Source organism: Aplidium turbinatum, chromosome 16 (assembly GCF_918807975.1).
Source record: "Aplidium turbinatum chromosome 16, kaAplTurb1.1, whole genome shotgun sequence".
Lineage (NCBI taxonomy): Eukaryota > Metazoa > Chordata > Ascidiacea > Aplousobranchia > Polyclinidae > Aplidium > Aplidium turbinatum.
The window spans coordinates 9,818,770-9,833,126 of NC_137487.1; the positions used below are offsets into that span (position 1 = coordinate 9,818,770).

Below are 14,357 nucleotides of genomic sequence, written 5' to 3' on the forward strand. Positions count from 1 at the left end.
CAAACTTTTTGTGTTTCTTGAAAGTAATTTTTTTCAAAATCCTCGTAGAAGCATTGCAAATCAGGAACTGCGACACAATTAAACCATATTAACACATAAAAGCAGGAAATATATCACAATGCCTAATTGGATCAGCAGTAACTTTTATTGCAAATTGTCGATTGTTTATTCATTGTTACGTATTTAAATAATTCTTATAAAACACTTCCTCTTCACAAACGTGGTCTTTTCGAAGATCAACAGTTTGGATTTTAGGAATAATCAACTGACATTCTGTAATACAAAAATGCCTAAGCAAGCCAAATAGTCTTCAGAAAAAGTTAGACAGATTTGTTGAGATTTTCCTGCTGAATTTGATGCAACTCCCGGGGATGATTTAAGGTGCAATTTTTGCGAGTTTATAGTGAAGTGCGAGAAAATGTATTTTGTTGAAAGCCACAGGAAAAGTAAACGCCATCAAGCTGGATTGGACCGACAACAAGCATCGCAATCAAGGCAAACTTTTATTGAACACGTTTGGGTCTGTAATCGACAAAATTTCATGTTTGAGTAACTGGTATCAATTCAAGGAAGAACTGTGGCCTCTAAAAGCAAGCAATTTCGTTAGGTTAAACTAAAGTCAAAATTTGATAAAAATAAAGTCAAAATTTTTTTTTTAGATCAAAATAAAAATGGCCCTAGTTATAAGTTATAACACAATGACATTTGTTTTTGAGACAGCCTGACTTTGCCTCAGATTTCCTTCTTCATAACAATACTTAAATTTTCAAATGGAAATATTTTCTTGAAATTTAATACTTACAATGAAAAGAAAACTCATTAAAAAGTCACTGCTACATGAAGAACTTATCATAATTTTGAGAAAATTGGTATAAAATGTGCAGAATATTTTGTAATCAACCTAAACCATGGATCTTAATGAAGGCCATTGCTGGAGGGTTCGACCAATGCAAAGATTGGGGAATTGGAATTGAAGGAGGACATTTCAAAGCATTTTACGATCCACCAAATGATTGTACTGCCTCGATACGACATGATGCAGCCATAGAGGTCAACCGGTGGTACTACTTGACTAAGACATCAGACGGCCAAACTGCTAAATTCTATGTGGACGGAAATCTTATTGGTAGCGCTGATGTAAGCTTTTATAATTGTTTGATTTTACTATGTTTTTTGTATATACGAGATTTTCAGATATAGTCAGGTTCACTATGTCAAAAAAAGAGTTTCGTTCAAATTTTTTGGAGATTAGCAAACCTATACATTTTCGGAAATCTTAGATCATGAGGAATCCGAAAAATGTTGATTACATTTGCAGAGATGTCCGCATGGCCGTCATTTTGAATTTTTAAAATGGCCGCCGCAAAATACATATTTTGATATATCTCGGCTCCTAATAAACTTAGAAACTTTATGAAACATGCTAATTCTATGTTTTAAGGGTCAAGAAATCCATTAGAAGCATACCTAGATACCTAGCGTTAACCACTTTGCAATTATCCGCCATATTGGTTTTCAAAACGGCCGCCGAAATTATATTTCGTTACATTACTACTTATTAGTTGAGATATAGACTTTATTCAGCAATAACATGCTAGTACTAAGTTATGTTGACTAAGGAATTCATTAGAAGCAAGCCTGCACGCCACTGTCATATTTTGGACAAACATTTTCTAACAGCTGTCCTGAATCTTATTTCCAGCATTACAGTCAACGTCATTTTCGCAGTCTATCCCACACAGGCGCAAGTCGGTGCAGGTCAAGTTGTTCCTTCGACACGAACATCTCTGGGTTGAGCAGTTGGTTTTGAATTGGCATCGGTCTGGCTAAATAATGGCTTGTGGTGCAGGTAGAATCTTTGTGGGGTTAGGTGAAATCCCACTTTCAGGCTGATGGTAGCCATGCCGAAGTGGATCAAGGAGCTGTTGCCACATAACAGTGGTGTGGCACCAGACACGACTCTGAACTCGCACGCGTTCAACGTGCTCCTCTAATGCACCAATTGTTGGAGGCAAGTTTTGATTCTCCGCCAAGTTCTTGCAAAACAGGTGCCATCTCAATTCTGGATTGTTGTTTATGTGGACACCCTTTGGGCAGTACATCGTGCAGACAAAGTTGGCCAGCATATCTTTAACATTCGGAGATAGTGTGCTGTCCTCAGGTAAGTGTATTAGTGCACTGATTGTTTCCATTCCTGCCTTCGAGTACTGTTGAAACCGCTTGGTTTTATCCAATCCTGAGAACCTGCCAACATTATCAGCTCCACTGAAAGTATGAAATACGGGTAATGCTTTTGCCTTCTCTTGTCCTACAGCTCTCCATATTGGTGCGATCACTAGTGTACCTGATAGCATGGAAATGGACAAATGTTTGCAGAGTTGGTCGTAGTTTGCAACAGCAAGAACGTCTGTGTCCAGACTGAAGAAGACTAACTGCGCACCAAGACTCCGCTGTGATGCTGCGAGGCAGATTATCAAGGTGTCAGCTTCTTCGTGATTGTTCACTTCAAACGTGATGTTCCGATTGCTTCTGGTGTGGCCTGACGCTGAAGTTATCACCAGCTTTGGAGAATGCTTGTTGTATCCGATTAATTCTTCTACAAGATACTGTGTCAAATCTGCTTTCGTTTGGTCATGGGACAGGAACCTACTCAGTGGGATGTGTGCTTGATTCTGGTGTCATCCATGATTTGGTATTAGGCAGGATCTTTGTCTTTTCGTCGTCTTGCTCTAGTTTTCTGTTTCAAAGAGTCAGACTTGTAGCCTACGTGTCGAACACCAGAATAATCTCGTCAAACTCTGCTGTCAACGTCATGAGCTTGTCATTGAAGTGTTGGCTAAGATCTTTGACTGTCGTGATGGCTCCTTATTCTTTGTCATCTTCTGGACGACCACCATGCTATTGACAATGGCAATTTTCTGACTCATGTGCGATGCCAATGGTAACAGTTCTGCATTAGCAGTGTTAACTCTCTGTCCACCCGATGCTGGTTCATGCGCATCATGCTCTGTTCCATCAGTTTCAACCAGATGCTGCAGGCAATGGATGAGCTTTGAATTATCAGTGCATGGTAGAACTGATCCATCTGGAGCGAATAGTGCTCTTGGTGTGAGGGTGAACTCATAGTTACCGATAGCGTTCTTCTGGTCAATGTCCCGACCTGATCTGGATAAGACCATGAAGCGCCGGTAGAGATCTTTTGTTTCTTTCAGATCGACCGACTGGTCACGAACCTTGACTGTTTCCTACTTGTTTCTTGACATGTACATGGGGCTGTTCTGCTTCTTAACTGGTGCCCATAAGCTGACATCACCATTAATGCGTTCTGCAGCATACTCTTTGTAGAGCTGTTGTCCCTGCTCATCGACGGTCAGGATCTGTTTGACATTTTCTTGTGGAACACATGCGTATGTGATGAAGTTATACAACTCATCACCTTCAACTGCAAATGGATTTCCGTGACTCAGTATGGTAGCTTTTATCATGTCAACAGCTTCATGCTCTTTTCTGACAATGGCTGGTTGTACTTCAGGGTGACTTTTTTTTTGGAAGAAGTGTCTCCAAACTGCTCTTTGAACTTTTCTTAGAGGTGCGACATCTTTGGTGCAGCCAGGAAAAACCGTTGCCGGGCATTCGTGTTGTTAGAAATGCCAATTAGTCCAGAGCGGACTTTCATCATCTTGTTGAACTGCTCTCATGCACGATCTGTACCAATCGACACAAATGGGATCTCACACTTGGTAACAGACACATTGCCTTCTTGAAGTTCACACCAAGTCTCTGGGTGGTTGATCTTCAGGTCATGCATATCTGCAATATACCGTGGCCAAATGCGCTTGTACTTTATCCGGTATAGGGCTTATTCAGTTCCTCACCAGCTTGCAAATGGAGATTGAATTCTTCATTCCGGGATGCCTCGACAAAGAATAAGATCGTTTCCACACAGTGAACATAGTTCATCATTGACTTGAACATCGCATTAGAGGACTTTTCCGTTTCCCATGCTTTCGATTGCTGCATCACATCTTTATTTATGAGGATTCGTTCCAGATGGTTATGAGCAGTCGAGATGGATTCAAGAGTAATGTTTCTGTTATCAGATAACGATGTACATGCCTCCTGAACCTTATCTGCTGATCTTGAGCAGATAATCTTCAGATGTGGCTTCTCTGTGAAAAACTGATCCAAGGCCAGTTTTACAAAGCTATGTAAGTGTGGATGTGTGCACGAAGAGTTCTCTTGTAGTGCGCACACTTGAGAATTTGTCTTGTGATCGCAGATCTATACACATCGGCTTCGATTTAGGCATCATCAACCCCCGAGTTCTCTATGGAAGTTCCGAGAGCTCTTAGTGCAGCCATCACAGCATGCAGCTCACCCAGTCTGGAAACAATTTCTCTTTTCAGAACGACCAGTGCGTTTAGCAACTATACTGCCTTTTCGTAGAGAGCCATGTCGAAGGTTATCACAGTTGGGTACCCCTGACCAACGACTAACGTCTTCAGCTGGGATACTTGTAGAATCACAGTCAGCATAGTAGGCCACTCGTGGCAACTTCAGGTAGCAGGGGCAGTGCACCAACGTGAGTGAGTGGTTGGCAAGATGAGATGAGTGACTTGTATCCTGCCCATCCGGGGATCTTGCTCTGTTCATCATTTTCTCTTGCTCTGGACAAAGTAGATGCTGTGACCCACCCTAACTGGGTCAGTTCATTTGACTGAGCAACACCTGTTGTGTTGGCCTCAAACCTCCGTGCTCTGTTGTCAAGTTCTGGTTTTGGCTTGGCACACGGCTTAATGGGCACATGATATGGAAGGATTGATAAGTTCTTACCTGCAGTAAGTTCGAGCTTTGGTGCGACTAGTTCTCCTGGAACATTTGCTTCCTGATACACTGCACTGATTGTTCCATGTGTGGTGCCTTTCCAGTACGCGGAGAAGAAATACGAATAAGTACTTTTTCATTTCATTATTTTCATTTTTTATACTTAATTACGGACAAATACGACGTAACACTGTATATAAGTAGTAATGTAACGAAATATAATTTCTGCGGCCATTTTGAAAACTAATATGGCGGATAATTGCAAAGTAGTTAACGCTTGGTATCTAGGTATGCTTCTAATGGAATTCTTGACCCTTAAAATATAGAATTAGCATGTTTCATAAAGTTTCTAAGTTTATTAGGAGCCGAGATATATCAAAATATATATTTTGCAGGGGTCATTTTGAAAATTCAAAATGGCGGCCATGGGGGCATCTCTGCAAATGTAATCAACGTTTTTCGGATTCCTCATGGTCTAAGCTTTCCGAAAATGTATAGGTTTGCTAATCTCCAAAAATTTTGAATGAAATTATATAACGAACCTGACTAATAGTTATTATTCAAACAGGATGCTATTTGAATAAAATTACCGCTAGTACAAACTAAATATTGCACATTTGAATCCAATTCTAGACCTGTTTGAATAAGAAACTTTTGAAGATCCCAATCAGGATGAAACAGGCTGACAAGGTTCCAAGTGATTAGTTACTACATTCGATGTATATGGCTTATTGTTACATCAATTCATGTAACTCGTAATTCATTGTTTCAATAATTTGGAACTACCAAATACGTCAGGTCTGCAAACTGAAAAACGGTAGATCTTGCTCCTTATAGTGCTTATTGACAAAGCCGTTTACTTGAGAAACTTTATTTTGTTTCACTTTGACGTGCCAGGGTCATCAAATGAGAACTTTGACCACACGCAAGTTTATTATTAATAAATTACATTCTTTTCTTTAAGCTTTGTTCAAGTCTTGCAGCTTTATTTTGCTGATAAATCTTGTTTTGTTAACCTAATAAGTTATTTGGTTTCAAAATCTTATCATAGGTCCGATACATGACCCCTGGTTCCCCTTCCGGATTTTTCGTTGGCGGTGAACGTTGTTGTGGCAATTATTTTAATGGAGAAGTAAAAAGCTTAAGAGTATGGAAGAGAACATTAACTCCAGAGGAAATATCACAAAGTTATGTTTCTGAACATCTGGCACACGATTCTTCAACGGTACTTGTGTAACTAATAACTGTCCTTGTTAGTTTGGTACTTTTGTTATTGAATTTGGCATGAAACTTTGTTGATTATGCTGTAGTGTAGAGTGTAAGTTATATAATTTCGTGGTCTAAAATTTTGCATATTCTTGAGAGTGTATTTACTTTGTTGTAGCTACGCTTTAATTTTATTTGGCTTACAGAACAACGCTCTCAACCAAGGTTTAGTTGGATATTGGGATTTTGGTGAATCAAAACATCCTCCATGTGCAGGAAGAGACCATATGGGAGCTGACTGGTCTGTGTCTGATGGAGAACAAATTAGTGGAGTTCACTGCAATATTTCACGGTTTCTTATTCCAGAGTTCCACACGGTCAGTGTGGGAGCTTGGGATGGATCTGAAGGAAGCGGAAAAGTAGAGATCTATGCCAAGGTAAAGTAGGTCTTAATTTTTATTTAAAGTGTCAAAGTAACCAGAGATCAAAAGTTATACAAATGTTTTTACAGTAGCAAGCTATTAGTAACTTAGATATTCTGTAAGTTACGTGTGCACTCAACACACAATATGACTTCTGGTATAGCCGAGTGGTGAGAGCGTTGGGACAGCACTCGAGTTTGACACCGCTTAAGAGCATGTGGCTGTGGGCTGTGTCTTTGGAAGGACACTTCAAGGCATGCGTGAAAGTGGATACGTAGATTGGCTTCCTTGCCTTCCCGTTTACTTGATGTAAATTTTCAAGTACCGGGAGTAAGCCTGGATACGACAACAACCACTTCTGGTACACGCAGTGATTAAATCAAGCTATAATAAGCAATAGGCAAATGCAATAGTTCTAGTGGTAAGTTTAACTTAGCTAGACATTTGTTTTTTGATAGGATATTAACATCTACGGGGTTCTAACCGCCACTGGTAAGGGATATCGAGGTGGAGGTGAACCTAGTACTGGACGTGAATCGGGTTTTCAAGGAGAAACTTATTCTGGACCATACCCAGCCCAACATACCATTACATCTAACCTTGGAGGAGGCGGTGGTGGTGGTGGGGAAGATGATGGAACTGAAGGTCATGGAAAGCCTGGTGGTGGAGGAGGATATGGGTCAAATGGGTATTTTATTGAATTAACATTTTCTGAAATCTGGTTTGAATTTTGTTTTAGGTTGCATATAAGGGTCGATATACTTCTCATACCTGGTGGCCCACCACCAACAATGCATACAAAATCTTTACACAAAACAGTCTATATGATGACTATCCGAAAGAATTCTAATCTTTTCCAATATTTGACAGAACCTGGAAGAATAAATGTTTCAAAATTTTTGTTATTGTCATGCTTTCAAAAAGTTGAGATGTGACTTACGACTGGTCGATGACTCGATGGCGATGGACTTGTCTACCATTTTCTTCACATTACACTTTACTGTATACTATAGTACCGGTGTGTTTTTTTATTACTTAGAGGAACGTGTAAGCTTAGACCAGAAAAAGATGTAACTCATTGCGGAGAAGGAGGAAAAGTTTACGGAGACGATTTGTTGAGTACACTTCATCTTGGATCAGGTGGAGGAAGCGGGGGAAATGATAATTCGGTACAGGATAACCCCCATGGCGGAAAGTATGGACAAGAGAATGGAGAAATGCTTTACTGTTTGATTAAGCTGATTTAAAACCTATTTTTGCTGCAACACAACTTGTTGTTCTCTACATATCGGATTAACTTAGATCTACGATAATCTACTTTATGAGCGATAAATTAGTTTAAAAATCAATAATGATCTCATGTGTTGATCAAAACACTTTTAGTTTTCTTTTTATTGTTTCATTAAGTAGTACCTTTACACTTATTCTTTCAGAGGTGGTAACGGTGGAGGTGCAATTCGATTGGATGCTTTACGTAATATTGAGATTGTTGGTTACGTTGAAGCGAATGGAAATATAGGAACTGGAGACGTTAGCACGAGGTACGGAGAACGCAAATAACCTATCCTACATATTTCTCTATCATGCGTGCCGTACATCAACCTGCTATATCTCTACAGTCTGATGGTAAAGTGAACGACTTCAGTTGCCACTTTCTAGATTAAGCAAGCCATTACTCGCCGTTTTTCCAGGCTAACAACTGCATTTTTGCTTGCACTAACTGATTGACTAATTTTATTTGTGGTACAACCAGTTGTGATGTATGTCCTCCGGCTTGCGAAGATCAAATTGGTTGCAAAGGTGGTGAAACAACCTCATGTTACGATTTCTCCGGCGCTGGAGGTGGTGGGAGTGGAGGGAGCTTGTACTTGAGAGGACAAGTTGTAAATGTTGGTGGGTTAACGTATAAAATAAGTTAGTAAAGTCATCACATAGATTCTTTAATATAATGAAAATAAGACACTCGATTTTCCATCATGCGTTCCTGGTTCGACTATCAATGTTAGATTTAAGCTTTTTGTTAAAAAACATTGCTCAACTCTACCTAGGATGTAAAAATTGCATGGTCGCAGTTACTGAAGGAAAGGAGGTCAAGAAAAAAAGGCTGGTCACAGGGCCGTTGACAGGATTTCTCGGGCCCGCTACCCATTTATTTTCGGGCCCCCTTCATTGACAATGTTATGAATATAAAGGTTGTGTACAAAATTTTATTGATGTGCTGTTAAAATGAGGATGACACATGCCGTTCAATGTAGAAAATTAAGAGGAATATCATTTATATTATATATTCTCAAAGATTTGTTGTATCCACGAATTTTCCCAACTGTGCAATTACGCATTAGGGATTTCTCCATAAACCGCAAAATCCTTGCTCTCAATCACGATCTTCGTCGATATGTTTAAAATTGTTGGAGTTTTCGACTGAAATTAATTCTTTGTAAAGTAGAGTACTTAGACGTAGGAGAGTAAAACATTTTTGGGGGGCGAAAATAATTTTCCCAAATTTTGTCTTTGCATATATATTTTCAAAAATACAAAATTATTCACAACCTCTGAGAGTCATCAACTTGGCCGTGTACGAAATACAAGCAAAAAAAAACACGTACAACAGCAAAACAAGGCTGAACTTACTTTAATCTACGTTCATAGACCTGCCTGTGTCCCAATTAAATGAACCATCAAATTAAAACATTCTTATGTATCACAAAAAATATACAATATATTAAGCCTAACTGGATTCAAAAAAATTTGAACTGAGACTTTACCAATAACTGGATAACAATAATTGCTGAATATTCATGTCACCAGATTATATAAAAATCTCCAGCCCAACTTCAATAAAAGGCCTGACCAAAAGTAGCTCAATCTTATCAATTCAAAGATAGTCCAAAGACTCAATATTTGTAAATTTGCATTGAAAAATACTAAAATGACAATCCGCTTAGGCCTACTTATCAAACCAGTAACATTACTTAATCCATGCTGCTTCAAATCCTACAGCCTGAAAAGAATTGGACAGTTTACCATGCTATGTGCATCAAACTTCCACCTTTGAACAAAACTAGTTTTGATACCAAAAATATTGATATTATATTACAATATAATCATAGTCAATGTTTTTTCAGAAGATCATTACAAAGATAATCTTACTTCACAATGAAGCTGCTAGGCCTACTCAAATCACAAGCACTGAAGAAAAATGACTCCCAGATAATAGCTTCAAACTTAATCGTTGCCACAAAATACAGACCACATTACCAAAACATGACACAAAATAGCACTGTTTACATTGCCTGATATATTAACGTCATGAATTGGATGACAAAACAACATAACATATGTCTTTATATTTGATTGTTGTTGCTCTAATACTGTGTCATAGATACTAAATAGCTGAGCATATCAACCCAGGACTGGCAAAGACAAACAGCAGTTTATACAAAAAAATTCAATACAGAAAACAGTTAAAATATAGCTCACAAAAACATGAAATTAAATCCAGGAAAATTCACGACTTGTTTTTAATTAATATACTTTTTCACTTTAAACATAAATACAGTTAGTGGCCGGGATCAATGCTCACAAAAGTGGTGTATACACTATGTGGCCTCACAACTGTTGTTTATTAAAGTTTATAACAAATGCTTATTTTGTTTGACCATATCTAAAAATGATAAGCTATCCTTGTAGTATTTAAGTCAAGTTTTGCGAGCATAGCATAACTCATGGTAAAATTGACTTATCCAATAATTGGATATTTTTGCCCAAATATTTTTACAAACAACTACATTAGTGGGATATAAAGAAAAAACAAAAACTTCATAAGTTCACCAGAACCCAGCAAGGTTTCAAAATTCTACCAATGAAGGAATGTAGGCTAGTGTGATATTCTAATGAATATCTGTAATAAGCTTATCTCAGCTTGCCGAAGCATTATTTTGCATTTTTTTCGGAAAATACTGAATCGAAACTTATTCTGTCCAAATTTTAATACCAAATATAAAAGTTTTCAAATTGTCGATACTCTGTTTTACATTCAAAGCAAAATGTTTTTTATACCAAATGCAACACTATAAAGTTACTAAACTGGTAGAATGTTGAAAACTTATGGTAAAAATTGATTTGTCAAAATAACTAGACATTTTTGCCCAAATGATTTTTATAATCAACTACATTAGTAGGATATTGAGAAAAAACAAAAAAACCTTGTAAAGTTACCAGTACACAGTAGCCTAGGCTTTTAAATCTTACCTATGAAGAGATGCAGCCTACAGCCCTACATGTTAGTGAATATCAGTAATAAGCTTACCTCTGTTTCTCAACTGTATTTTTACAGAGTGTTCTATTTTGCAGTTGTCGAATCGAAACTTATCATTCTGCCCAGATTGCAATACCACATGCAACAGTTTTCAAAGTCGGTGATAATACATTTACATTCATTGGATAATATGCATCTCATAAATTTCAACAATTATGTAAAGTTTTTTAATTGGTGAGGCATCGAAACATTGTGATAAGATTGATTTGCCCAAATAACTTTGACATTTTTGCCCAAATTTGCGACATTTTTTTTCAGCGGGGGAGCAACCCCCCCTGCCCGCCCACCTCCTATAGCTATGATTTGCAAGTAGCTAGAAGTGATTAGGCTACCACCAAAAAATATATATATTCAGAATTAAAGAGTGGGTGAAGAAAAATATTTCGTGTTTTTGAAAAAAAATTGTGGTTAGGGAAATCACTATACCTGGAAGGGGGCCCGGTACTTTACCATCTGACGGCTGAAGTGGCTGTTTTAACCTCTGATGGCAATTCCTTTAGATCTGATTATATTAAGATCTTGATAATGTTTGAAGTCGCGGGGAATCTTTTAAATCCGGGCCCCCTAAATATTCCGGGCCCGGGTCCAAAAGTACCACCTAGACCCTTCTCTTAACGCCCCTGGCTGGTCACCTTACGTATCTTGCTAGTGGCCTGTTTTTGCATTTATGCAATGAGAACCTTATGTTCTGATCCACCGATGCTTGATATCAAGTAGAAGTCTGCTTTTAATTTTACCAAAGTAAGGCTAACTGTCCGCTCTGGTTAAATTTTATAATCAGCATTGCTATTGATAATAAGCATTGAAAATAAAAACAGTTTAGTTTTTGAAATACGTGCTGAACATGAATTTATTATCTACATTTTGGCCGTTTTATTTCGTTAATTAGATTTATCAGTCGTCCAAGCATTTTGCTGTTAATCATCATTATTTGCCTTCATCATCATCATCATCATTAAGTCCCTTCCTCTCGTCGAAGGTTGGAGGCAATCAGGCGCCAAGTTTCTCTGTTAGGCTATTTGTTTTATTTGAAACAAAATTCAAAAGATACTTCTCACACAGGCTTGAACCACATCTCTGTGGACGGAGGAAGAGGTGGACACGGAGCAAACGTTGCTTGTGGTGGGGATGGTGGAAGAGGAAGAATAAGAATTGACTATGTTGAGATTATCGGAGCATACCCTTCACATACTTATTTAAAAACTTATGACGCTGTTTTCCCGGTAATTACTTCCAATTTACACTTTTCGTAAACCCACAATGGATTGCTGCGGTTATAGGCGAATTCTTCGTAAACAATTCTTCGTAAAGCAATTCTTCGTAAGCAATTCTTCGTAAAACAATTGTTCGTAAACAGTTGTTGGTGAAATGAAATCCGTAAAAGAATTTTTCGTAAAGCATTTCTTCGTATACATCAAATCTCCATTGCATGCACGAATAAATGCTTTGGGAAGAATTGTTTTACAAAGAATTAAGTTTACGAAGAATTGTTTTACGAAAAATTGCTTACGAAGAATAGCTTTACGAAGAACTGTTTACGAAGAAAACGTCGGACACCGATTGCTGCAACGCATAGTTTCTGCGTGATCTACCAGTATTGGGTTACAAAATTTTAACACTGCACCTGGTGTAGTTGCAACAACTTCTGCCTTATGGTTAAAATGGTATGATCTCAACTTATAACATCTGTGTATTGGTAAAATTACTTATGCCTTTCTAGGACAAATCCTACGTAGGACAACAGGAAATAGATATTGCAAACACAGTATACGGCAATGAAGTCTATCTTGGCTGCTTTGAAGATACGACCGACAGACATTTTCAAAGTGAAGTAAGACATTTCAGCATTTATTCGATTCCGCTAATTTAATGATTAGCCTAAAACTGGTACATCGAATGTAGCAGCAATAAAGTACCGTAGATGCTTATTAAAAGTAAAAGTCTAACTGGAGGGATGATATCAATGGAAGCCCCTTGATAGCATCTGCTTATTTTGAACTTATAAATTATAAAAGGTTTGAAAACTCAGAAATTTCAGTTAATATAAAGTTACATTTGATTGCAAAATACATTCAAAAATTAAAAAAAAAACTTTTATCTGTTTGTCAGAGGCTAGTACTAAGCCTCTGCAGCTTCAAACAAAAAGCCCACTAATTACGATTAAACTGTGCTGTAGATAAGCCTCACAGATGAAGAAAAACTGCTCTTGACTCCGGATTTTTGCATGAAGAAATGTCGCTCTCAAGGTTTCAAGTACTCAGGGACTCAGTATGCGAACGAATGTTGGTGCAATGATGCTGTGGGGAAGTTCTCCCAAAAAGCGGATTCGTAAGTAGAGAAATGATGTTTAAACAAATTTTTTTTATTATAATATGTTTTTTAATTTATTGAGTTAACACTTAAAATATAACCTGCAGCTTCATTGTTACTCATCATATGTATCCTGAGCTATATGTTGTGGTAATAAGTTAAGAATGTGGGGATTTATATGTGTTTCGTATTATTATGCTTACAGTTGTAGCTTCTATATGTGGCTTGGATAAATATCATTTATCCTTGGCATAATCCTACCATCACGAATTTGACTAGTGTAATACCATCGACATAATTTGATATCGGTACCTACCAATCAAATCAGAATGCGTTTTAATGATTATATTAATAATAATGCTTGTTTGGTTTTCCATCCGCATTGCAAGAAATAAACATGCTTTGATGTGGCCAGAGATGTACGTGTACGCCACAAATGCTACGCCGTAGACTTGCGGCGTAGACTTTTTGTTTGCGCTAACGCTTACGGCCACATTTTTTTGGATAGTTGTCGCTTGAGGCTACGCCCAGAGGCGTAGCAACGAATCCTCCGATCGGAGGGGGCCCCGCAAGGAATGAGGGCCCCTCCGCCGAAGTTTTTGGAAGACTATCGAAATACAGGATATAGGCTAACCACGTGGTCACAAACGCAACGCAAAATAGCAGAGCTTATTGGTATTGAGCAGGTGTTTTCAAAATCACACGGTACGACGTAGGAAGAGAATGTTTGGTTACGAATGTGCTGATGATTCGAGTCGTCTTTCAGCTGAAGAAAAAGTCAAATCGCAATCTTTTCTTGTTCTCACTAACCAGGCCATGTCTTCTGTTTCTTTGCGCTTTGACCAACTCGTGGAGTGGTACAAGTTGTTTGAATTTCTGTACAACGCTAGCAGCATGAAGAAGTGTCTCAGAAAAAATGGTTGGTTGGTTGGTTTTGAATCTTTATCCTCGGACTGACAAAGCCTTGATTGCCTGATTGGTTATTCCTGGTAGTTTCGCATAGCCTACTTATAGAGACTCTTGACGCAGGGCCGGTTACCGAGATTGACAGAGTGAAGTTTTTTGATTATTGAAGTGATGTTACCAGGAAATTATTCCATTCTTCTTCTTCTTCGTTTGAACCTTCTTCGCCACTCCAAGGGTCGAGGGGCTCTGCCTTTTACCACCCTTGGGCAGTGGCGGCGACGTGGTCTAGATGTTTGGGCAGGTGTCGAGCAGCCATTCAATTGATTTGTCATCCAGTTCACGCAGACCACGCACACCATTTGGTGCATGGT

The 14,357-nt window shown here is 38.3% G+C and overlaps 2 protein-coding genes across 2 annotated transcripts in view; both read left to right on the plus strand.

Annotated features, from left to right (window-relative positions):
• The first annotated feature begins 1,101 nt into the window (after positions 1-1,101).
• Positions 1,102-12,640, plus strand: LOC145785185 (uncharacterized). The gene is made up of 9 exons (XM_082596878.1): positions 1,102-1,137; positions 5,876-6,049; positions 6,237-6,467; positions 6,911-7,140; positions 7,492-7,647; positions 7,886-7,993; positions 8,206-8,345; positions 11,833-11,993; positions 12,491-12,640. The coding sequence occupies exons 2-9, from the start codon at positions 5,885-5,887 to the stop codon at positions 12,638-12,640; spliced, it is 1,341 nt and encodes a 446-aa protein (XP_082453004.1). The 5' UTR covers positions 1,102-1,137; positions 5,876-5,884.
• LOC145785534 (uncharacterized) overlaps positions 8,328-14,357 on the plus strand; it is a 28,858-nt gene continuing 22,828 nt past the window's right edge. The window contains exons 1-4 of the mRNA XM_082597191.1: positions 8,328-8,345; positions 11,833-11,993; positions 12,491-12,601; positions 12,947-13,098. Of these exons, the coding sequence (XP_082453317.1) occupies positions 12,995-13,098 (104 nt within the window). The 5' untranslated portion in view covers positions 8,328-8,345; positions 11,833-11,993; positions 12,491-12,601; positions 12,947-12,994. The remainder of the gene's footprint in view (positions 8,346-11,832; positions 11,994-12,490; positions 12,602-12,946; positions 13,099-14,357) is intronic.